General features: G+C 39.7%; 1 protein-coding gene across 1 annotated transcript in view; it reads right to left on the bottom strand.

The window, feature by feature from the left end:
• Positions 1-21431, bottom strand: part of LOC102477267 (ovostatin-like) — a 66441-nt gene extending 45010 nt beyond the window's left edge. Inside the window, exons 1-9 of the mRNA XM_027766848.1 lie at positions 21349-21431; positions 18763-18946; positions 17249-17405; positions 10762-10814; positions 8731-8846; positions 8350-8431; positions 3085-3105; positions 2512-2680; positions 1042-1192 (exon numbers count right to left, since the gene is read on the bottom strand). Coding sequence (XP_027622649.1) covers positions 1042-1192; positions 2512-2680; positions 3085-3105; positions 8350-8431; positions 8731-8846; positions 10762-10814; positions 17249-17405; positions 18763-18946; positions 21349-21431 — 1016 coding nt within the window. The remainder of the gene's footprint in view (positions 1-1041; positions 1193-2511; positions 2681-3084; positions 3106-8349; positions 8432-8730; positions 8847-10761; positions 10815-17248; positions 17406-18762; positions 18947-21348) is intronic.
• Between the last annotated feature and the right edge of the window lie 2701 nt (positions 21432-24132).

Raw genomic sequence — 24132 nt, 5'->3', positions numbered from 1 at the left:
TGTTGCTCTGGGCTCATTTTATAGCAATTTATCAATTTTATCTTCCAAGTCACTAACTCTTGCTTTAATATCATCCAGCCTTCTAGTCAGCCCTTCCAGATATTTTTATTTTAATATCAATATGTGAATTCAAAGTCTTTATTTTTAGAAAGACACTATTGACCAACCTATGAGTACCTACATTTTACGTGTTTCTAAATTTTAAAAAATTATTTATATTACTGTATTTGTTATTATTATTATTATTGTTGTTATTTTAATTTGTCCAGAGAGAGATAGAGAAAGAGAAAAAGGGAATGGGAGAACACAAACTGCCAGGTCCAGGACTTGAACCGCTGTTGGTCATATGGGAGTCCAGCACCTTAAACCACCACACTATCTGCCAGCCCCATGATTCTAAATTTTTGTTCTGGTTGACCTTTAACTTTTTTCTCAGGTATACATTGCTCAGAACATTTATAGCTTATATTTTGATTTGAAATGCTTAGAGCCGTCAACCATTTAGTGCTTCATGTTTCTGCTTTGGGATTCCGAGTGCCTTGTCCTAAGTGCCTTGTCTTGCTTTTTGCAATATTGCTCTAGCACAAATGACAGACAGTTGAGTTGTAGGGCAGTGGCAGACATCTGGATTTGGGGAGTTTTATTCCTCAGGGGTGTTTCTAGTTCTGCTGGCCATTCCCTGCTTCCACAACCCAAATAAGAGACGTTCCTGTCCCTTGCCTCGTGTGTCTCCTCCCACTCCAACCCTGGAGCTGACACCAGACGGGAGCCCTGAAAAGTTAGCCACGATCCTTCTCTACTGTTCCAGACTCCAACCTATCGCAGGCGCAGCTGGAGGCCAGCCAAAGCTTTAACTTCAGTGTTCAGGGTGGAATGTTAGAATGCTATAATAAAACTCCCTTTGTAACTACAAACCCCAGGGTCACTTTTATTATCAATGATCCAGAATGAAAAGGACAAGTGGTGTAACACATGTGAGATTTGACGTGTAGTCAAGGAAAGAATGAATCTTCACATGAGCTTCGAGAAGACAGAGCTTACACTTCCTCTCTCACAGTCATTGCTCTGCAGGTGCTGCGGCTTAAGTAGTGATGGGGAGGGCAAGACAGCTCCAGCTGCCTGATTGCTGCGTCTGCCATGCACCAACTGAGCTTCTTGGTATTTGCTCCAAAGTCCCCGCTGCCCTGATAGCCTTCACACAGTGCAGGAGAATTAGCCCAGAGTCACTTCCAACTCGTACAGCAGTTGGTTTGTGTTTTTCCACAATCATTTAGTATACAACAATTGAACTGAGAGGCGAGAGTAGGCCCATGATAGTGTCCAATAGAGCTTTCCGGGGTGAGGGTGTTGGTCTATGTCCATATTCAGTTTGATAGTCACTGGTCACATGTGGCTAGTGAGCACTTGAAATGTGACTTAGCACAAGAGAAGAACTGAATTTTAAATTTTGTATGCTTTAATTAATTGAAACTTGAATAGCCACGTGACCAATAGCTGCTGTATGAAATGGCGCAAAGCAGCGTGTTGTGATGTAAGACAGTAGTGAGCAGTTTAAAACTGGTCCCTGAAATCCCACATGTTCACATAATCACTGGTGGATGACAAAACTTCGTAAACATCAGCAGTATAATTTCATCCTTTCCCTTTGCCTGGCCTTCTATACATTTTCCTTTTACTTCTTTTTAGCTATCTTCATTTCATTTTAAAATCCTTCTATGACTAAACCATTTTATTGGATACAATATAAACTTACGTAGCACAAACATTGACTTTGAATTTAGAGTCCACGACTAAGATCTCTTCTGGTGCATCCACGGTCAGTTGAAATTTGGGTAACACTGTCAGTGAAAGAAAAAAAAAATCTTATTACCTTAAATACATTCATATGAAGCAATTGCTTTCTTCTTTACCAACCATGGACCCTTTGCATGTATTTTCTGCTAATAGTTAAGTTAGGAGGACACATAAGAACTGGGTTTTGGAATTGTATAAGAAAATGCAGATTCAAATTCCCAGCTGATAACTTCTCAGGTGTTAAACTCAGGAAACTGAATCTCAAAGCCTTCATATGTGAAAAGGGAATAGTGCTATTACAATAGAATGTTTATGAGGATTTAATAAGACGATATAAAGAGAACACCTCTTACATAACTAAGTTAATATCTCCCATTCTATAGAAAGTATTTTGAAGCATAAATGTGAAATAAGGAGATAGTTAACATCCCGGAAGCCAACATAAACTGGATTCCGGATTTCACAAAAGGAAGAGACTGAATATCTTAGTTTAACAGAGAATTGCATAAAGATTATGACCTGAACTAGAAGACAAAAAGTAGAGTAGACAGAGAATCTTAAAATAGTATCAGAGATTCAGGAGACACACACACACACACACACACACACACACACACACACAGTTCATATGTTACTGTATAATCATGCCTTTACAACATTGTACAGATTTTGTTATTTTTCTTATTCATTGGTAATGGTATCATTGCTACTACTTACCATATTCTTCCACTGAAAAGGACTGGTATATTTTCTTTTCAGAGAACGTCTCCACGGTGATTTGATACCACCCAAGGATGGGCTCTGAGATTAACTGGAAGGAGAGCTGAATGATACCCCTCACAGACTCCTCATTCACCCACTGTTGTATGCGGTTACCTTGTGGATCCTAAGAACGAAGAGAGTATATTTTGTTGCATGTTGAATTTTTTTCAAACATCATAAAATTTTGGTAAGGAGCCTCCCAATTGCTCAGATTCTAACCTACTGGTTCAAAACATGAGAGAGTCCTCTTATTTCCCAGCGAGAATTAGTTACTCTTCCATCTGTGTTCATTCAATGATAAGCATGAAATGAAATGAAATCAAACCTGCCTTTAGTCAGTATTAGATGAACGCTAATAGAAACTGCATGGACAAAAGAAAACATTTCTATTCCTTCTATGATGGCATAAAACAAATAATTCTGTGTCAATTTAAATAGACGATTTTTCTCTATAAACTGCCTTCTGATTTTGAGGTTTGGGGGGATGTTCAAAAAGTAAAGCAGTTCTTCAGTTAGGAGTTATCTTACCGTAAGGGTGATCACTGGATACTGAAAAAAAAAGGAAAAAGAACGTAAATATATAATCCAATATTTTTTGTTCTCAACAACTAAAGAGGTTAGTTATACATCTATTATTGCACAAAGAACGAGTAGATAATTTAGGACAACTCAAATAAATACTGATTTTTGACTGAAAGTCTGTGTATCTATTGCTTCTATTGAAACTTTTCTGCCCAGTTTTTAAGAAATTCCATTACTTGTCTCTTTTACAACACAGATCTTGCTATCTCAGTAAGCAATCTTGCTATCTCTTTCCGACATAATAAAAATATCCTCTACGATTTATTTTCTAAGACTACTTAGAGAGAAATAAACTATTGACAAATAAGTTCAGTCTTCAGTCTGACAGCTACAATGTTTTACACGGCTGACTGGCCCTCTTTGAACTACGTCAGTCTATTAATTTCTGTATCGAGCACTAACAAACTCGTCTTAGATTTTTGACCAGTCCTCGTACCCCACGACTTCCTTCCCAGATAAGTAAGTAAATGTGGGCATTTGCCCATACTTCTCTCTCCCTAGATCTCCCCTTCTCCCTCTTCCTGCCACCTTTTCTGTGTGTCCTCCCAGTTTTCTCTGGTGTTTATCACTCGTCTCTTCTCTAGACCTGCAGTAAAAGTAAGCTCTTTGCTTTTTAGCTCTTAGCGCATTCTAAGACCCTAAAATCAATGAGTCTGGAGTTCAAGAATCTTTGGCCAGCAGTCTCATTTCAACAGATTGACCAGAATTTTAAAAGCGATTGCCTTTACCCACCACCGAGTAGTTACCTGCTCTTTTGCACTAACTGTGACATTCGTTCACTGATAAAATATGTATGGATTTGGGTCATTGGCAAAGTCATGGCACATTTTTGCCATTACATTAGAAAAACATAGCAAAAATACATCATGACTCTTCTGACTACCCAATATAAAGACAGGAAGAGGGTTAAGAGCTCTTATCTAGGATTCTTGGAGCTGAAAAATTTATTAGCTGAGTTGGGGGCCATATCTGTTATTGTAAATTTATAAAATATCATTGATGGAATATTGAGATGGTGTTAAAGAAAGCTATTATTATAATGATAATAGTTATAATAATAACTCAAGCACTAAGAGAGAGAAATTTTCATGGGATTTCCTCACTGGAGGACAATGAAGAATGCGTTATTGGGAACCAGCAGTTAGCGTAATGGCTATGTCGCTGGATTCCCATGTAGTCAACCGCGGTTTGCGTACCGGACCCGGTGGCTTAAAACTCACGCCGGGCGCGTGTGCGTGCGTGCCCATGATCCCGAGAGGAGAATGGAGGAGAAGGGATTGCGGCGTGACCATCCCCCCTGGGGGGTGATTTCTCGCTTTCTGTCTCTATGTCTCTCTCTGTCTGGCGAGCGCACGCGCCCTATAGCGAAAATCTCTCCAAAAAAAAAAATTATAAAAAGAATGCATTATTCAAAGGTACCATGAGAAGAAGATCATTTCGGTAAAATTCTAATAACAAAGTCAAAGCCAGATAAGTAAGTAAATGTGGGCATTTGCCCATACTTCTCTCTCCCTAGATCTCCCCTTCTCCCTCTTCCTGCCACCTTTTCTGTGTGTCCTCCCAGTTTTCTCTGGTGTTTATCACTCGTCTCTTCTCTAGACCTGCAGTAAAAGTAAGCTCTTTGCTTTTTAGCTCTTAGCGCATTCTAAGACCCTAAAATCAATGAGTCTGGAGTTCAAGAATCTTTGGCCAGCAGTCTCATTTCAACAGATTGACCAGAATTTTAAAAGCGATTGCCTTTACCCACCACCGAGTAGTTACCTGCTCTTTTGCACTAACTGTGACATTCGTTCACTGATAAAATATGTATGGATTTGGGTCATTGGCAAAGTCATGGCACATTTTTGCCATTACATTAGAAAAACATAGCAAAAATACATCATGACTCTTCTGACTACCCAATATAAAGACAGGAAGAGGGTTAAGAGCTCTTATCTAGGATTCTTGGAGCTGAAAAATTTATTAGCTGAGTTGGGGGCCATATCTGTTATTGTAAATTTATAAAATATCATTGATGGAATATTGAGATGGTGTTAAAGAAAGCTATTATTATAATGATAATAGTTATAATAATAACTCAAGCACTAAGAGAGAGAAATTTTCATGGGATTTCCTCACTGGAGGACAATGAAGAATGCGTTATTGGGAACCAGCAGTTAGCGTAATGGCTATGTCGCTGGATTCCCACGTAGTCAACCGCGGTTTGCGTACCGGACCCGGTGGCTTAAAACTCACGCCGGGCGCGTGTGCATGCGTGCCCATGATCCCGAGAGGAGAATGGAGGAGAAGGGATTGCGGCGTGACCATCCCCCCTGGGGGGTGATTTCTCGCTTTCTGTCTCTATGTCTCTCTCTGTCTGGTGAGCGCACGCGCCCTATAGCGAAAATCTCTCCAAAAAAAAAATTATAAAAAGAATGCATTATTCAAAGGTACCATGAGAAGAAGATCATTTCGGTAAAATTCTAATAACAAAGTCAAAGCACTGTCCCTTTTTGTTACCTATTTGAGATATTTGTCTATATGTAATGCAGATGGCTTCTACTGTGCTCAAAAAATTGAGTTTTTAATTGTAATTATCTTGTATTTACTCAGTTTGGGCTACTTCACGAAACTAGTGTACAAGAACCTAATAAAATTATATTATCATTATTCTAAACTGCTTGATTTTCTCCAAAAGCAAGGGTTAAAATGGGGCTAGGTTCAGCCTCACAGCCAGTGGGTAAAGGAGCGAGAACCCATATGGCAACATGGTTCAAGTCGTGGCCCAGGAGGCTTTAAAAACATGCTGGCACTAATGTGTGCATGCCCCCAAATTCTGACAGAACGAAAAAATGGAGAAGGAATTGTAAGACAAATTGAAGGAAAGATCCCAAATTCCCTTGGTACAAATAAAACTGGAAAAACAATGCTTGGATATATTACAAAACATTGACTAAGGGCCAGCAGTTGGTGTAATGGCTATGTTGCTGGACTCCCATGTCATCGACCATGGTTCAAGTACCGGACCCTGTGGCTTAAACTCACACCAGGAACGTGTGTGTGAGTGCCAAAGATCCCAAGAGGAGAATGGAGGAGAAGGGATTGAGGTGTCGCCATCCCCCCTGGGGGGTGATTTCTTGCTTTCTGTCTCTCTGTCTCTCTCTGTCTTTCTGGTGAGTGCATGTGCCCTATAGCAAAAAAATCTCAAAAAAAAGAAAGAAAGAAAGAAAGAAAGAAAGAAAGAAAGAAAGAAAGAAAAAACACTGACTTAAGGAAAAATAATGACAGAACTAATAAAGAAATACAGAAAATGAAAGAAAAGAAAGACATAAGATTTGGGCAGAAGAAACGAGGTATGTGCTCTCTGTCATGGCCAGTGGATGAAGGAGAGCTATATCACCATTATGCTTTGACTATGGAGTCTAATTTACTATGACTGCCCAGCTCCTCCAGAAGGCTAGGCATGCATTGAATCACATATTTAAATGCAATGTTATGCTGAAATGGTGGTCAGCTTTAGAAATATGGACCTGGACATATATAATCACATAATCTCTTAGCTGCCACCCTTTTGGGGAATGCTACGTTAATTTCTACACAAGCAGTCGTAGTTTGCTGTGCCTGGAGCCTTTTCTCCAGACACATTTGGCACAAAGGATCTTATCTATGACACGTATTTGAAGGAACAGTTTATTCATCCTTTGTCATCATGTAAAAGCAGTCACTACTAAAGCTGGGATTTGGATAATCATATTTGGCCTAATTGATAAAAATTATCAACAATTGGGAGGGTATCACAAAAGAATTATGAGGACATTGTAGATCCTACAATTTTCTTTTCTTTTCTTTTCTTTTTTTGAGAAATTTTTGCTATAAGGCATGTGTTTGTTGGAGAGACAGAGAGACAGAAAGTGAGAAATCACCTCCCAGGGAGGATGGCCACACCGCAATCCCTTCTCCTCCATTCCCTTTTGGGATTTTGGGCATGCATGCACATGTGCCCAAGGTGAGTTTTAAGTCACTGGATCCGAGATTCAAACTGTGCTTGAGTGCATGGCAGCCTGGCTACGTAACCATTACACCATCTGGTGGTCCCCACTCTCAATTTTCAAAAAGTCTATGGCCTTCCTGATTAAGGATGATTGTCAAAGGATCGCAGTAAAAATGTTTCCTACTTTAACTAAGTAAAGGTGATGAATTCTGAGAAATAAGAGGAGATTCAACCTTGAACCAAAAACAGAACAGGAAGCACATGTTATATGCTAGCTTATAAGAGTGACTTAGATTTAGATGAATGAAAGGGCTTTTGGCACTAAAACTAGATACATGTTCTGAAAATTAAAATTAAGCAAAAATCCAACAATATAGTGTGGCTAGAAGTGATGGGGGAAATAAATCAGATCAGAATTATGTAAGGATGAGGAATACTTTGAAAGGAGGTAAAAGCACAGTAGTCCCCTTATCTGTGAGGGATACATTCTAGACCCTTGATGGATGCCCTGAAGCCACAGGTGGTACTGAACACTAAATACATTACATTTTTTTTTATAGGTTTTTGCTATTGAGCACGTGTGCTTGCCAGAAAGACAGAGAGAGATAGGGAGATAGAAAGCGAGAAATCACCCTCCCCCGGGGAGATGGCCACATTACAGTCCCTTCTCCTCCATTCTCCTCTTGGGATCTTGGACACGCATGCACATGTGCCTGGCATGAATTTAAGCCACCGGGTCCAGGACTTGAATCACAGTTGACCACATGGGAGTCCAGCGATGTAGCCATTCTTCCAACTGCTGGTCCCTTTAATTTTTTTTTTTTTACACAACTTTTTTTATGTATATATACATACCTGGAATAAAGTTTGACTTAGGAATTAGGCACAAGGAGAAATTAACAGCAACAATGAAATAGAGCAATTATAGCAATATACTGTGATAAATGCTATGTGTTTGTCCTCCTTTGCTTTCAAAATATCTTGTTATACTGTACCTGGGCTAACTACATCACGGTTACTACTGTAGTAACATAAAGGGGGAACTACCGGAGTAACTTAGGGAAACCATCTGCACAGCTTCTGTAAGTTCTTCTGTAAGAACAAGCCACCGTGTCACTGCTCAGGCGATAGATCAACATGGAAGACCACAGTGAAATGCTGAGCTCTGACACATTCGTTGCAAAAACACACAAAATGAAATATTCAGGTAGCTTATTCTAGAAGCTTCAGACTCTCCTCACCCATGACTCATTGTCTTTTGACCATGAATTCTCATTATCATCACCCTTGTTCTCAGACGGTCTCTGGCTAGGTTGTAGTCTCCTGTTGAAATGCAATCGCAGAGTATTGTCACACCTCTTTGTTATTTATTTAGCCCTTAACCGTGGATTGGTGTCTATGAAGTGACTTCTCTATATTTCTGTCATGGTCCCTATCACTTCTGCTTCTTCCTATCCTGGTGTAAAGAGTAATTTCTGAAGACATTGAGGGAGGCCTTAAAACAGACCCTCGAGCACTATAATTCTCTACTCTGCACACAAATTGCTGCCTTACAACCAAGTGTCATTCAAGTACCTTCACAACATGGTATCAAGCCTTCTTTCCTTCATTTATTTATTTACCAGGTGTTTGTACTATGACTCAGCAAGGCCGTGTTCTTGCTATTCCCTACATCCTCTAGATTCTCTTCCTGCATGCCTTTATTTACATTTTCCCTTGACCTGTAATAGCTTCGTCTCTTTAACATAAAAACATTGGATCATCTCTAGTCTCTAAGAAGCCTTTGAAGTTCACCTACTCCGTGATACCCGTGGGAGGTGTGGCCAATGCTCTGCCCTTATTTCCCTTTTTCTGGTTCTTTGCACCCACCTCAGCTTCATTGTGCTTTGCTTCTAACAGATTTCCCTTCTAAATTTTTGGTTTTGGTGAGAGGGCACATGAGCTCACCAGAGACACAGGGAGTAAAAGAGCAAGAAAGCATCCTCCACAGGCTGTGGCCATTCCTTTCTTTTTCACTTTTTCATCTTGTCAGGATTTTGGGCATGTACACACATGTGTCCACTGTGTTTTTCAGGCCCCTTAGGCCAGGACTCAAATCATAGCTGGCCCTATAATATCTGACTCCCTTAACTACCAGGCTATAAGGCCAGATCTCATCTGTGAAATTTTTGACAGGCTTATCTTGGGCTTCTTGCTTGGCACATTTTGGGGGGGTTTATGGGATGCCCAGAACCAACTGCCTTGTGCTAGAGTACAAAAGTCCAGCTTCCTTTACGGAAAGTAGAACAAACTGATGTGTAATCTATGTTCCAGAACTTCCTTCCAGTCAGGGAAGACTTCGACCCAGATCAATTGCAATTGCAGGCTTCTTCCCCAACCTTGCCCTACTTCCCCTACCCTGTCCCACTTTCCCTCTGGCACTAGTCTTCAATTGGGTTATCCTGGCACCATTTTTGTAATAGTTTACTATTTCCTTTTCCCTGTCTCAGGACCTGATGACTGAAGGTAATCTCTCTCCTGGTAGCTTCAGATCTGAAGTGGGCATAGTACTTTAATTCATTCTGTGTTTAATTCATTTGTTCAGTCATTGTAAATTGTTATTCACTCTATATGGTATTTACTCATTCACTTGATACATCATTTGCTCATTTCATAATATTAAGAGCCATGTTGTATTCTTTGATGCCAAGGATACAGTGGTATATTTTCTTTATGCTTTTTTAAAAAAATTTGCTATAGAGAAAATGCACTTGCTGGTGTGTGAGAGAGAGAAAGAGAGAAAAAAGGTAAGAGAGATAAAGAGGGAAAGTGAGAAAGCACTCCTCAGGGCGATGGCCACACTGCAATCCCTTCATTAATTCTCCTCTTGGGATTTTGGGCATGCACACATATGCACTAAACATGTTTTTTAAGCCCGTGGGTCTGGGGTTTGAACTGCACAGTTGACCATGTGGGATTCAGTCACCTTACCTGCACAGTTCTGCCTGGCCCTCCTACTTTTTTTTTTTGAGAGGTTTTCACTATAGGGCGCGTGCACTCGCCAGACAGAGACAGAGAGACAGAAAGCGAGAAATCACCCCCCAGGGGGGATGGCCATGCCGCAGTCCCTTCTCCTCCATTCTCCTCTCGGGATCTTGGGCACGCATGCACACGCGCCTGGCATGGGTTTTAAGCCACCGGGTCTGGGACGCGAACCACGGTCGACTACGTGGGAGTCCAGTGACATAGCCATTACACTAACTGCTGGTCCTCCCGGCCCTCCTACTTTTTAATGTCACTTCTGTTATGGTCATATGTGTATTTTCCCAATCACCTCCATTCGAACATGATCGTTTTGGGAGCAGGACCATCTTCAGATCTCATTTTATCTAGCACTGTGCTTTGTAAGTGGTAGGGGGTTCAGTAAATTATAGACTTTTATTTTGGGAAAAAAAATATAAATATATATACATATATATTTTCTGACCAAAGATAGAGAGAAAGAGGAAGGAAAGACAGAAAAGTGTTTGACTAATTGAGGAACACCTTGGGCTGTAGGCTAACAGGATGGTAAAACCAATCATTTGGTCGGACCTTTGGCATTTCATGGGTTTGTGTGAAGCTGTGAGAACAAGGCATGCGTCAACAGTGGCACTTTCCCAACCATAACTCACCGTTTCGTCAACAGGCTTCAAGTGATCATCCAGAGTCAAAACTCGAAACCTCACTGAGGAAGGAAGTAAAGAGGATATATTTACCGACTGTGTCGTAACAGCCTCCCTACTAAATGATTAGCTGAGATAAATGAGAAAGCATTGCAACCTGTGACGAGTGGTTACAAATGCGTATCAGTGTGAGCATTGCAACATCTCTGTTCTCTCACTTCCACATTCTTGTCCAGCTGTTATTCCCAAGTCAGTTCTCAGCCTGATGGCCCTGGTCAATTCCATGCTATTTGCCATCAATACAATTCATGTTCATCAAGGTGTTTCCTTATGATTCTATTTTTCTCAGACAACGCTCTATCTCTTTCCTATTCTGAAGTCACCTCCTCTCCTCTAGAATTGGAGACCTCTCCTCTTGCACATGGTTAAAAAGAAGAATTAGCAACTTCCTAAATTTATAACTCCAGTGAAATGCTTTTTCTTGCTCCTTAATTCAAAAGAGAGAAATTATTATTTTAGATATCATTATTCCAGAAAACCCCTTTGGATTCTTGTGGATATTGTCTAATGACTTTGAGGTTGCTGTCCCACTTACATTACCTATAGAATTTCACCATGAAGCCATGGGCTTCATGTCCACTAAGACGTCAAGGGCAGCTTTGAAAGGCTCCATGTAGGAGGACCCCATGGTTTTTCTCTTAAGGAAAATGAAGATCCATGTGGAAATCTGTGTCAGTTTTCACAGCAGAGTTATTGCACTTTGGGGAAAAAGCCATTCAAAGGCTCGATGTTGTCATCTGTCTGTGTACACTTATGAACCTTCAAGAGTGTTTTTCATACTTCCTTAGAATTTAACTTTGTTAATCTCATTCTTCTAGAATATTGACCCTCTCCTGACTTCAATTCATTTATTCACCTGTTTACTTTTAAAATGTTTATTGACATCTATTTTACCATTCTCTTTATATGTGTGCAGCTGTGTGGATGTCAGATGTCAAAACAAAAGAAAGACGTGTTCTTTGGCTATTATAGGACTGTCCGAATGGTGAGAAATGCTGATCTCAGCAACTACCATTGTTTTAAATGGATCTCCATGTTTCTGGCTCCCTAGACTCAAGTTTCCAGCCCTTTCTCCTTATCTAAGATTTATAAACGCTGCTTTCTACTTAACATGTCTGCTTAGATATTTAAAAGACACCTCATACTTGGTCTGCCCAAAACAAAAACAAACAAACGAAACTCTTGATTTCCTTCCTCAAACCTGTTCTGGTTTTACCTTTTCCTATTTTATAATTCTGTCATTCTAGGTCATTCTAGGTGTTCAGTCCAAAAACCTTGGCCTCATTTTTATCTTCCCTACGTACATTGCACTCTACATTGGAACATGCCTTCAAAATACCACTTTCTGGGCCAGTAGGTGGTATGGTAGTTAAGGTGTTGGATCCTAAATGGTCTACTGCGTGGTTTGAGTCCCAGACTTGGTGGCTTAAAAATCACACCAGGCACATGTGTGTGCATGCCCAAAATCTCGAGAGGAGAATGTAGAAGGGATTGTGGTGTGGCCATCCCCCGAGGGATGATTTCTCACTTTCTCTCTCTCTGTTTCTCTCTAACAGTCAGCACACATGCCCTATGGCAAAAACACAAAATCACTTTCTATTTCTCTAGCCCAAAATGATTTCCACTATCCATGGTGTACATCCTCACTTCATCCAAGTCTTTGCTTAATTATCTCAAAACATGTTTTTCCATTTAGTCTTATCTTTATATCCACTTTGTCAGTTTTGCTATTTATTGCCGGAGGGCACATGAGCTCACCAGAGGTAGAGAGAGAGAGAGAAAGCACTCTCAATGTGACATGGTCATATCCCAATCCCTCTCCTCCATGTCTTCATCCTGTTGGGATTTGGGGCATAAACACACGCTCAATGTGGTTTTTCAAACCCCTGAGGCTGGGATTAGAACTACAGTCAGTCATGCTGGATATGGCTTCCTTAACTGCTAGGCGATGGGACCAGCCTAGTTCTGTCATTTAGAAATTGATTTTTCCTTTACTATAACACCATTGCTGTCTTTGCTTATGATGCAATCATGTTATTTGATCTCTTGCAACAGTCTCTAACTGGATCTCTGCCATTGGTGTTGCCTTAACCTACCTAATCTTTCCATGGTTATCAGAACTACCTTCTGAAAACTATATCTGATCTTGAATCTTCGCTGATTGAAACTTCCTATTGCACAAAACTTGGAGTCTCAATAACTTAATGGACAGCAGGTCACACATGCTTTGTGAAAGTCCTGTCCTGGCCTTCCACTGCAGCACCCTGTCTAGTCATTCTCCACTGTGGTGCCACCAAGTTGGAGGTCACATGACAAGTCTTTCCTGCAGTTATCTATCATGAGCATTACCTTCACTTCCATCATTTTATTTTTATGATAACTTCAGCTTTATCATCCCACAGAGGGGCTGATTTTTGTTTTGTTTTGTTTTGTTTTGTTTTGCCTCACCATTGGGAGCTGGGGACATCCCCTTCTTTAATTCTCCCAAATACAACCGCAATCTTCTTTGCTAAAGACTTTGCATATTAGTCAATTTGTTCTTTTTTTAACTTCAAATGCATTTCTATATATCCTATTGGCATATTTGTTCCTTTTTTATTTTTTTCAATTTTTGTCAGAGGATACATGTGATTGCAATCGCTTCTCTATTTCTTTATCCTGTCAGAATTTGGGGCATGTACACAAGCCCGATTTTTTTTTTTTTTTGGAGAGGTTTTTGCTATAGGGCGTGTGCACTCACCAGAAAGACAGAGAGAGACAGAGAGACAGAAAGTGAGAAATCCCCCCCCCAGGGGGGATGGCCATGCCACAATCCTTTCTCCTCCATTCTCCTCTCGGGATCTTGGGCACACACGCACACACGTGCCCGGCATGAGTTTAAGCTACCGGGTCTGAGACTTGAATCGCGGTCGACTACATGGGGAGTCCAGTGACATAGCCATTATGCTAACTGCTGGCTCCCAAGCCCGATATGTTTTTCAAAGCTCTGGGCAGGGATTGTATAAGTGGTTGGTCATGGGAGATTCAGCTCCCTTAGCCACCAGACCACAGGGCTGGCCTGACATATTTCTTTTCTAATATCGAAGAATTAGTCACTTTTTACCCCCTATTAACTACTGTCCTTTTCCACCAAATTTTGTCCATGCTACTATATGGCAGTTAACACATTACACTAAAAATATGTTTAGGTCCACCTTTGATTAGTTTCCCATTTACATGAATTTTGTATTGCTATTCACCTTTATGCCACTACAATGTATCAGATTACCAAGCATACAGCATGCGTTTAATAAATGTGTCAATTGAGTGGATTTTGAACCCATATTAAAATATAAAGTTTCTAAGCAAAGTAAGCTGGGCTACGATAGACAAACATTGTGTATCCCTGCTCAATAGATACCGAATGTCTACATCTACAGCACAAATGGAAAGGCCCAAAGCTCTGAAGTAGGGAGGCCAAGGGTAGATGCCAGAAATTGTAGAGGAGAGGAGTGGATGGTACAGAGTGTGTGGGAGGGACTGAGAGAAAAAAAATTCTTATAAGATACAAGATTGCAAACTATTCTGTTGAAAATGATGTTTATGTTAATATCCTTCCTTTGAATATTGCATTCTGCATGCATTCCTTGAAAAACATAGTGTGCTATAGAGATGTATAATGATTGCATGTAAACAACAAATCATAAAAAAATAAAGATTCTACTAAGTGTTTTACTACTGTATTATCCATTGTTAATTTAAAAGATAAATATTCATGGAATTAAGAATGAATTTTGTTCTTTTTTTTGTAGAGAGATTTTTTTCTATAGGGCACTTATGCTTACTGGAGAGATAGAGAGACAGAAAATGGGAGATCACTAAATCACCCCCCAGAGGGAATGGCCACACTGCAATCTCTTCCCCATTATCCTCTCAGGATCTTGGGCACACATGCACATGTGCCTGGCATGAGTTTTAAGCCGCTGGGTCTGGGACTCAAACCACAGTTGACTATGTGGGAGTCCAGTGATGTAACCATTATGCCATCTGCTGGTCCCAAGAATAAATGTTTCTTATAATGTAGAATAGGTGATATCTTAATTTCATTGTAAATAATGTAAAATAACACATGCTCATTAAAGACAAGAAAATCCTCTAAGATAGAAACAAGGTGAACTATGAATCAATTATAGAAACAATGTCAAAAATACTCAGTTCATGGCTTGTGTGTTTGCATTCTGTGTATATGTTTTCCACACAGAGTCTTCTTAGTGATACTGTATTTTCTGTTTAAAAAAATTAATTCAGAGAACAATGGATGCTTAGGATAATGGGACCCTCCAGAAAGTAATTGTGGTAACCATAATATTTGATCACACTCAGATAACTTTTATTACTATTTCTTTTATAAGGAGGGTCCACCTTCTGTTAAAGATTGTGCCTGAGAAATCTCAACTTAAAATTCATTTTTTCAGAAGTTACCTAAACAAATGGCGTGTATTCCTCCCTACTGTCTAAAGTGTAGACCCAATATACTCATAGCTTATATAGCTGATAACACACTCAACTTGTCAGCTTTAAAACCATGACAACTGTAAAAATATTATCAGTTTGAATATTCAGGGAGATAATTCATTAGCTAAAATTATATACATGAGATTATAAACATATTTTTACAACAAGCTCTTTCTAAGTCATGTAATTTCAATTCACATAATTCACAGATATTTTTAGGACACTAATTGCCAAAATGTCATAGAATTGCCAAAACAAAACAAAACTTTGATTTTTTTAGAATGACGATGGTTGTCAGTGTAACAGTAAAACACAGTATATTTTTCTTGCTAATGGGAATGCTATTATTTTCTCTGGATTGGTAAGTAAATTAAAATATCCTCCCTTTCCTAATTCTATGACATTTAAGAGTTTCACTTTAGGAACTTAAAACATCTTTCATATTTTTGGCCAACTTTCCCCCCCTTTTCTCAGGTGCCTGTTGTCTTTATAAATTTACCTGGGAGTATATATTTTCAAAACTAAACGTTTATTGAGTTTAATGCTTAAATAAAGCAAATACATCACTATTACATTTCTTGTTTCCATAACAGAAAATAAACATAAAATTACCATAAGCAACTGCAATAAAACTCATGATACAGAAAATGAAAAAAACAAAGTAGCTGATGATTAGTTTTGGGAGGGTTTTCTTGTAATTTGAAATTATATTAGGTACAACCTACTCTTTCTCAAGGGTGGCCCTACACTGATTGCCTGTAAGAGCTTGTCTTATTTCTGATCTCTGAGATGACTTTCATTGTTTGCATTTTCTTTGATCTTGAGCATGTTCAAGCAGAAGTAACACCCAGGAAAAGCCAGTCAAACCAGTATTCCCATTTTCAGCCAGAAACATAATTCTGGTCAAACTGGGACCTCAGTTGAACTCATTCATTACAAATGTGAGATACTTCTATGTCTGAACAACAGTAAATATGACACCAGAAGAGGAAAATTAAAAAAAAAAAGTGTCTAGACAATTTCTAAATTGTCTAGAAACTCTTAGACAAAATTCTAAATGTCTAAGTTTACAAAAACGTAGCCATCAGTAGCTTCCTGTAAAACTTTAAGACTACATTGATGTTCTATCTCCCATGATTTTGCAGAAGAAGGAGTGATGAATGAATAGAAATCAAAATACAGATTGCGGACACATACAAAGCTACAACAAACTAAATGTACACTGCAGTTTTAGTATAAAGTCATAGGTAATATCACAATGTACTTTTATGAATGTTTGCAGCATCATACGTCAGACTCTAACGTTCAATGTTTTGAAAGATGAATATCCCTCCCTGTGTAAGACTCATCATTTAATTTCTGTGTTATAATATTTTATCTGTACATTAGGTTCTTTACTAGAAAGTGAATAGAATACGAAAAAGAAAGGGAATCTTTTGATTTATTTATTTATTTATTTATTTATTTATTTATTTATTTATTTATTTATTGGTTTCTGGGCAGTTTGAAGTAGTAGCATCCTTGCCAACCTGTCTTTTCCAGCTTTTCTTGGTGAGAATCTTAGAAACCTTTCCTGGACACTCATTTGTGCCAACTGCATATCATCGTCCTCTTCCTGAGCACCTCCCACTCTACCACACATCCGTTCACAGGGTTTGTTTTCAACAGTAACTGGTGCTGGCCCAAGCACTAGTATTGAGTCCTGCCTTGGCTTCTTGCCTGGTCCTTCAGTGCCCCTCCGTACCTCGCACTGATCCAAATGCCCTCCTCTGCTCTTCCTCCAGGGCTATTCATCTCCCCGTCTTCTGACCACTGTCTGTGTTAAGCAGGATCTCCAAGAGATTCCAATGCAAAGAATTTTCTGAGGTTGAATTGAGTACCATCAATCTGAGTATCTTATGAATGATAGTAGTTAAGGATAGCATCATTTAGGTACACTCACCATTTTGTCCAGGTTTGTAGATGGGTTTATCTGTCTGCACAAGGACCACGTTTTCCCTAGGACTGATTGCCACAGACCGCCTCTCTTCCAAGTGGAGAGTGGCTCCTTTAGCAGAGAATGTAATGAAAGCCAGTGGGTCAGATCTGGCTGGAGGAACCTAGGGAATGAATCAAAAATTGACCAGACTGGGGTTTTGTTAAATCTCTTACTAACTAAAAGCTTAATTCTAACTTAAAGCTTAACTTTAACTTACATCTCTTACTAAAAGCTTTTATAACCTGTCATATCTATTTCTTGAATAACCAACCTTGTTTATTTCTTTTACTTTGTCACTTTCTTATCTTATCTCACCATTTGAATTAATTTTCCTTCAGTTCTCTTAAAACCCTCCTTAGGGCCCGCAGGTGGTGTGGTTAAGGTGACTGGTCTCCACATGGCTGACTCCATGGTTTGAGCCCTGGTCCCCAGCAGTTTGAAAATCATGCCAGACACTTGTGTGTGCATGCCCCAAATTCTGAAAAGAGAGTGGAGGAGAAGAGATGGTGGGGTGGCCATTTCCCCCAGGGCATGATTTCTCTCTCTCTATCTATCACAGTCTCTCTTCAGTGAGTTCCTGTGCCCTATAGCAAATCAAACAAATGAAATCCGCCCCCCCCCCGCAAAAAGCTCAAATGACTCCTCTACATGGGAGTCATTCTTTTCATATATCTTACTCACTTCAACCTATTTCTGACCTAAAACCAGTTTGGAGTGAAGCAAGCCAGGCTATGAAGGAGAGACATTGTATGTCCCCACTTAATATATACCGAATGTCTGCACTCTATGACTGAAACTGATTGACTAAAGGTTGTACAAACACAAGAGATGGGTGTGAATGCCAGATGTGGGGTGGGTGGAGGAGCGGGGCCTGGGGAAGGACATTTGGAGGAGGGATACGGAGGCAGAGCATTGACGGGATGGAGAGGTGTGGTGTTATCGGTTGAAGATATTTTGATCAACTGGACTGGAGAGAAATGTTGACATATTGAAATGGATACTTTGTAGGCTAAATAATGTGATTGAATGTATAAAAAAATTAAAATAAATAGATAAAATGGAGCCAGTTTGGTTCTTTGCTTTGTCACAATTTGTGATTGTAGTTACAGAATCTCAAACTGAGGGGCAGATGGAACAGGAGTAAAACACAACACCGTGCGAGGCAGTCCCACTTCGGAAGGCTCTCAGTTCCATCCGGAAACCTCCCTAACCAGGATGCGCACAGGCTTGTCTACAATCCGGGGCTAGCGGAAGACGGGGTAGATCGTGGCATTGGGATCTTGTTGGGAGTGCTATATTTCTGCTGTCTCTCTGTCTCCCTCCCTAGCTCTCTCATTCATAGAGGAAATAAATAAAAAATAAAGCTTAAAAAAATTAACTTTTCCCACCTAGCCTCATAGTCTGATCTCTGTCTCTAGACAGCATGTGGATGGCTTCTGTACATCTGTAAAGTTCTTTTCTGTATCTGCAGGATTTACCTCAAAGCTGAAGCACTGGAAGAAATTTTCTTCAATAACTTTCTCTTCGAATATGTAGATCTGGACCTCATCATAGTTGAGGAAGACAGTCAAGACAACGGGTTCAGTAAGATTCAGAAGCTGGGCGCAGGCTCTACCCGAGGAGGCTTCATGTAGAACGGAGGGGACCAGCAGAACATACTGCCTGCAGAAGTTATCAGGAGCATTCAAATTGAAAGCGTCAAAGAACTAATTTGCTACTTTGCGATTACTTGGTTCACTGAAGGACTTCGGAGAGAAATGCATTACTATTATTACTTTAATAATGACAGTCCATATTTACTAATAATGAGAAAAATTTTAATACCAATGTTTACATAACCCTTGTTACAATGTCATTTTCTAGTACATGAATATATTGTGTAATGATTAAATCAGGGAGATTAGGACATCTATCATCTCAACCATTTATAATTGTTAGTGTCGGGAATATTCAAAATCCTCTTTTAGGTCCTCTGAGATCTTGCACTATTCACCACATTCTCCCCACTGTATTTTATAGCACTAGACAGTGTTCCTTCTCTCTGCAATCATATCTCTGTTAATCAACATCATGGGGGGTCCAGCAGGTGGCATGGCAGTTAAGAGCACTAGACTCCCACATGGCTGACGGTGGTTCTAGTCCCCGATCCGGCGGCTTGCTTTCTCACTTTTCCTCTCTCTCTCTCACTGTCCCTCTCTGGTCAAATTAAAATAAAAAAATATGTATACATAACCACACACACATACATATATATATATATATACATATATATATAAATAAAATAAAGTACAATAAAATAATTCTTTAAAAAAATCAACATCCCTTTATTCCCTCCCTATCCTTCCCAGCGTCCAGTGCTCATTGCACATCAATGTTAGCAACACATCAAAAGGGTAATGCTGAGGCCGTGAAATGCATGAAACAATGCAGCTGGCCTATGAGTTGGATTTTGTACACCCAACAACAACCACAACAACAAAATCCCAATAACAAAGCAGCAAGTAATTTAAGTCATTAGTTCTGTGAAGGTTATCCGTGTCGGTCTCCTCACACATGCTTCCGCCTCGGTACTGCAGTTTTATTTCACAGGCAGCGGCTGACAGCCCTTCTTCAGCATAAGCCTAGCCCTGTTACAGCTCTTAACCAGCACACCGAATACCTGCTAGGCATAGGTAATGGTGCCTTTCAAATCTGGAAAGGACTGTATAAATGAACAGAGTATAGATTTTATTGTAAACTGGTAAGATTATTAAAAACCAAATCACTGCAGTAAAAACATAAGTTGGAATGTTTAACACCAAACTCTCTTTGTCTTTTACATTTAATAGTAAAACCCCATCCCATCACTTACACTTGTGGCGACTGGGAAAGAGAGAGATGAAAGAGGAAAAAACCCAGGAGTATTCTCGACCACATTGTGATCCAAACAGATGAAGTCTAAAGACCGTGCGCTCAAGGTCCACGGAGAGGTCAGTGCGCGGGGAGCTCAAACATCTTCACTGGCTGGGAAAGCCAGCTGCCCAATTATTTAACCAGGCAGAAGCTGTTGCTGCTCCTTCCCTGAGTCATCCTTACCGTGTAACTCATGTAACACAATTAGGTACATTCTTTGAGTGGTGGCCACCTCCCTGTACTCATGTCTGTTACATGTCGTTAGGTGTGTCATTTCAATATCACCATCTCAAGAGAAGTCTTACATCAGTATTTCCCAGACTCAAGATATGAAGCCTAGGAGTCAATCTTCCAATCACAAATGAAATCTCATCTCAATAAATCCAATGATTGCAAATGAATTTGTATTTTACTATGCTATTTTTTCTTGATTGAGAGCACATCCATTTAGGTATTACCATGGAAGTGATATAAAAATAATAGAAAAAGACTAAAGGAAACTCAGATTACATTGTTTAGTACTACTTGTTGATATATGTTTGTTGTACAAAATATTTTTGCATGCCAAATATATACATATAATTCTGAATTAAGAGAAAAAGAATTAACACCAGATCTCAGATTTTTAGTATGATGATGATAAAAAAATAAAGACACTGGGCCAGTCAGTGACGTCGTGTTTGGGTGACTGGATTCCACATGGTGACTGCATGGTTCAAGTGACAGATTTGGTGACTTGACAAATACATGGCCCGTGTGCATGTGTGCCCAGAATCCCAAGAGGAGAGTGGAGAAAAAGGTATTGCAGCACAGCCAACAATTCTCCATCAAAGTGTTAACAGAGTATCTGAGAGATAGAGCACTGGAACATTCACAGTTAGGGAACTGGTTAAAACGCACCTGAGTTAGGTAAGTCTTATCAAGCCCTAGGTGTCCATAAAGGTATCCTGCCAGGAAAGTTTATGGAAGCATTACTTCGTTTTCATTGATTATTTTTTCTTTCCCTTTCCAAAATTATTGCTAAGTATTTTGTGTTTATCTCTAGAGTTTTAAAGAAACAGAAATCTCTTGGAAGACAATCTAATTACTGTTGCAATTCCATCCTAGGTCTCCTATTGGACTCTGCTGCTAATATTGCCCTTCTACTGAGAACAGCAGGAAACCTACTTTACATCTCTAACAGATCAACTCTTTCCTCCCTAGAGTGCAGATTCGTTTTGTCATCGTCCACTCTAAAATCCCTTTCATGGTTCATTATTACCTACAAGATAAATTCCAAACTCTTTAACAAGTTTCTTCTTAAAAAGGTTCTTTGTTTCCCAATTAACTTATTTATCCATATCTTTTTATAGTTATTATATTAAGTTGACAAATAATGGTTGTACACATTTAAAGGGTATAGCGTAATATCTCCATATATGTGTCTAAGATATGATGATCAAGTTAAGGTAATAGTATTGATCACTAATCATTTGTTTTCATTCGTGTTGCTGTTTCAGAATCCTCTTTTCAAGCTTTACTGAACTATGCTATAAACTGTTCTTTCATATAGTGACTCGATAGTGCTATTATACTCCTCTCTAGATGTAATTCTGTACCTGGTAACCAAGCTCTGTTATTCTGTACCATATGCTGATCCTTTCCAACTTCTAGGAACCACAGTTCTGCTCTCTAGTTCCATGAGATCAAAAGTTTTTCAACTTCTGGGAACCAGCAGTTAGCGTAATGGCTATGTTGCTGGACTCCCACGTAGTCGACCGCGGTTCGCGTCCCGGACCCGGTGTCTTAAAACTCATGCCGGGCGCGTGTGCATGCGTGCCCAAGATCCCAAAAGGAGAATGGAGGAGAAGGGATTGCGGCGTGACCATCCCCCCTGGGGGGGGATTTCTGGCTTTCTATTTCTCTGGCTCTCTCTGTCTGTCTGACGAGCGTACGTGCCCTACAGTGAAAAAAATCTCTCCAAAAAAAAAATGTTTTTCAGTTTCCATACGTGAGAGACCATGTGGTACTTCTCTTTCTGCACTTGGATTATTTCACTGCGCCTGATTTTTTGGACTCATTCATGCCACCACAAATTCAGCATGGTACCTGTTTTCATGGGTGAGTGCAGTTCATGTGTAAATGTACACTGTGTAGATGAATATTAGATTGATTTCAAATCTTGACAGTTACGGGTAGTACGTCAACAAACATGCAAACACCTATGTCTTCAACATATGGATTTCCTTTCCTTTGGGTGTATCTCAGTAGTGAAATTGCTAGATCTCATGGCAGTTCTATTTTTAGTTTTTTGAAGAAATCACAATACTTTTTTCCATAGTAGTTGTACTAATTTATAGTCCCACGCACAGAGTATAAGATTTCCCTTCATCTACATTTTCTCCTGCATTTGTTGAGTTTTTGGGTTTTTTTTCTATTTTTTTCTTTCTTTTTTTTCTTTTTTTTTGGAGAGGTTTTTGCTCTAGGGCATGTGCACTCACCAGAGAGACAGAGAGACAGAGAGAGAGAAAGTGGGAAATCACCCCGTAGGGGGGATGGCCATACTGCAATCCCTTCCCCTTCATCCTCCTCTCAGGATCCTGGGCACACATACACAAACACCCAGCATGCATTTAAGCCACCGGGTCCAGGACTCCAGCAACATAACCATCATGCCATCTGCTGGTCTCGAGTTTTGTCTTTTTGATAATAACTCTCCTAACTGGTGTGAGATGTTGATTCATTGTAGTTTTTATTTGCATTTCTAATAATTAACAATTTCAAGTATTTTATAAATATAGTTGGTCACTTAGCAAGAAAGTTAATGTATGCAATTTCAAAAACACTAATTAATTAATAAGACTTTTAAAATTTGTTGAGTAAAAGGAGAATCTTGTGGAACACGTCTCTTTTATAAGGTGAATTAGACTTACTCATATGCACATACAATTTGGTCTATCTGATTTACTGGAGGAAATCTTAATTATTAAATATTTGTAAAATTCTCTTTAGTGTATAAATATGCCACTTTTGTGCTCACTGCATTGATTGGGTCATATGCAAACTCCTTAGGTTGCGAATTACCACTTAAAATTGTATCTGCCCTTATAGCTTTCTATCTGGGACTCATGCTTGGAATATGGTTTATCCTCCTTTCCCATGGAACTATCATTCTTATGGAACGATTGTTTTACTATTATTTATACTTGCCTCTGATTATACTAAGTCACATCTTACTGAGATTGGCTGCTTCTCTTAAAGGTTTTCAGCCATAGGGTGCATGCAGTAGCCAGAGAGAGACGGTGAGAGGGAAAGTGAGAAATCACCCTCTGAGGGCATGGCCATGCCGCAATTCCTTCTCTTTCATTCTCCTCCTGGGATTTTGGGCTTGTGTGCCCATTCGTTCATTGTGAGTTTCATGCCATGGGTCTGGGACTTGAGCTGTGGTCGCCCATGTGGCAGTCTGGCACCTTAACCACTACACTACCTGCTGGCCCTGATTGCTTCTTTTTCAAGATGTTTCCCAGGGGCCAGAAGGTGGAGTGGTGGTTAAGGAGCTGAGCTCTCACATGGAGGGCCATGGTTTGAGTCCTGGACCTGGTAGCTTGCTTTCTTACTTCCTCCGCCCTCACCCCCCCTGCTCCCCGCCCCCGTCTCTCACTGGTCAAATTAAAAAATAGTGATAAATAAAATTAAATGAATAATTCTTCTTCTTTTTTTTTAAGGTGTTCCCAGATCTCCAAAGTAAATTTTGCACATTAGGCATTATACAGACAGATACACAAATATTGGTATCCCTGGCACACCCCATAATTTGGCAAAAGTCATCCAACTGTTCAAATGTGAAACAGTAAGAAAGACAGGAAGATAGATGTATATGTGATCACAGCTGTACACAATGAGTAAGGCTTATCCATTGAGCACATGCTGCCTAGTCACTGGGCAGAGGATGCAGAGCAGCTGTTTCCGATTCCGTC

Source organism: Tupaia chinensis, unplaced genomic scaffold (assembly GCF_000334495.1).
Source record: "Tupaia chinensis unplaced genomic scaffold, TupChi_1.0 Scaffold143747_1, whole genome shotgun sequence".
NCBI classification, from domain to species: Eukaryota; Metazoa; Chordata; class Mammalia; order Scandentia; family Tupaiidae; genus Tupaia; species Tupaia belangeri.
The sequence above is the reverse complement of the archived record's forward strand: the minus strand, read 5'-3'. Positions and strand labels throughout refer to the sequence as shown.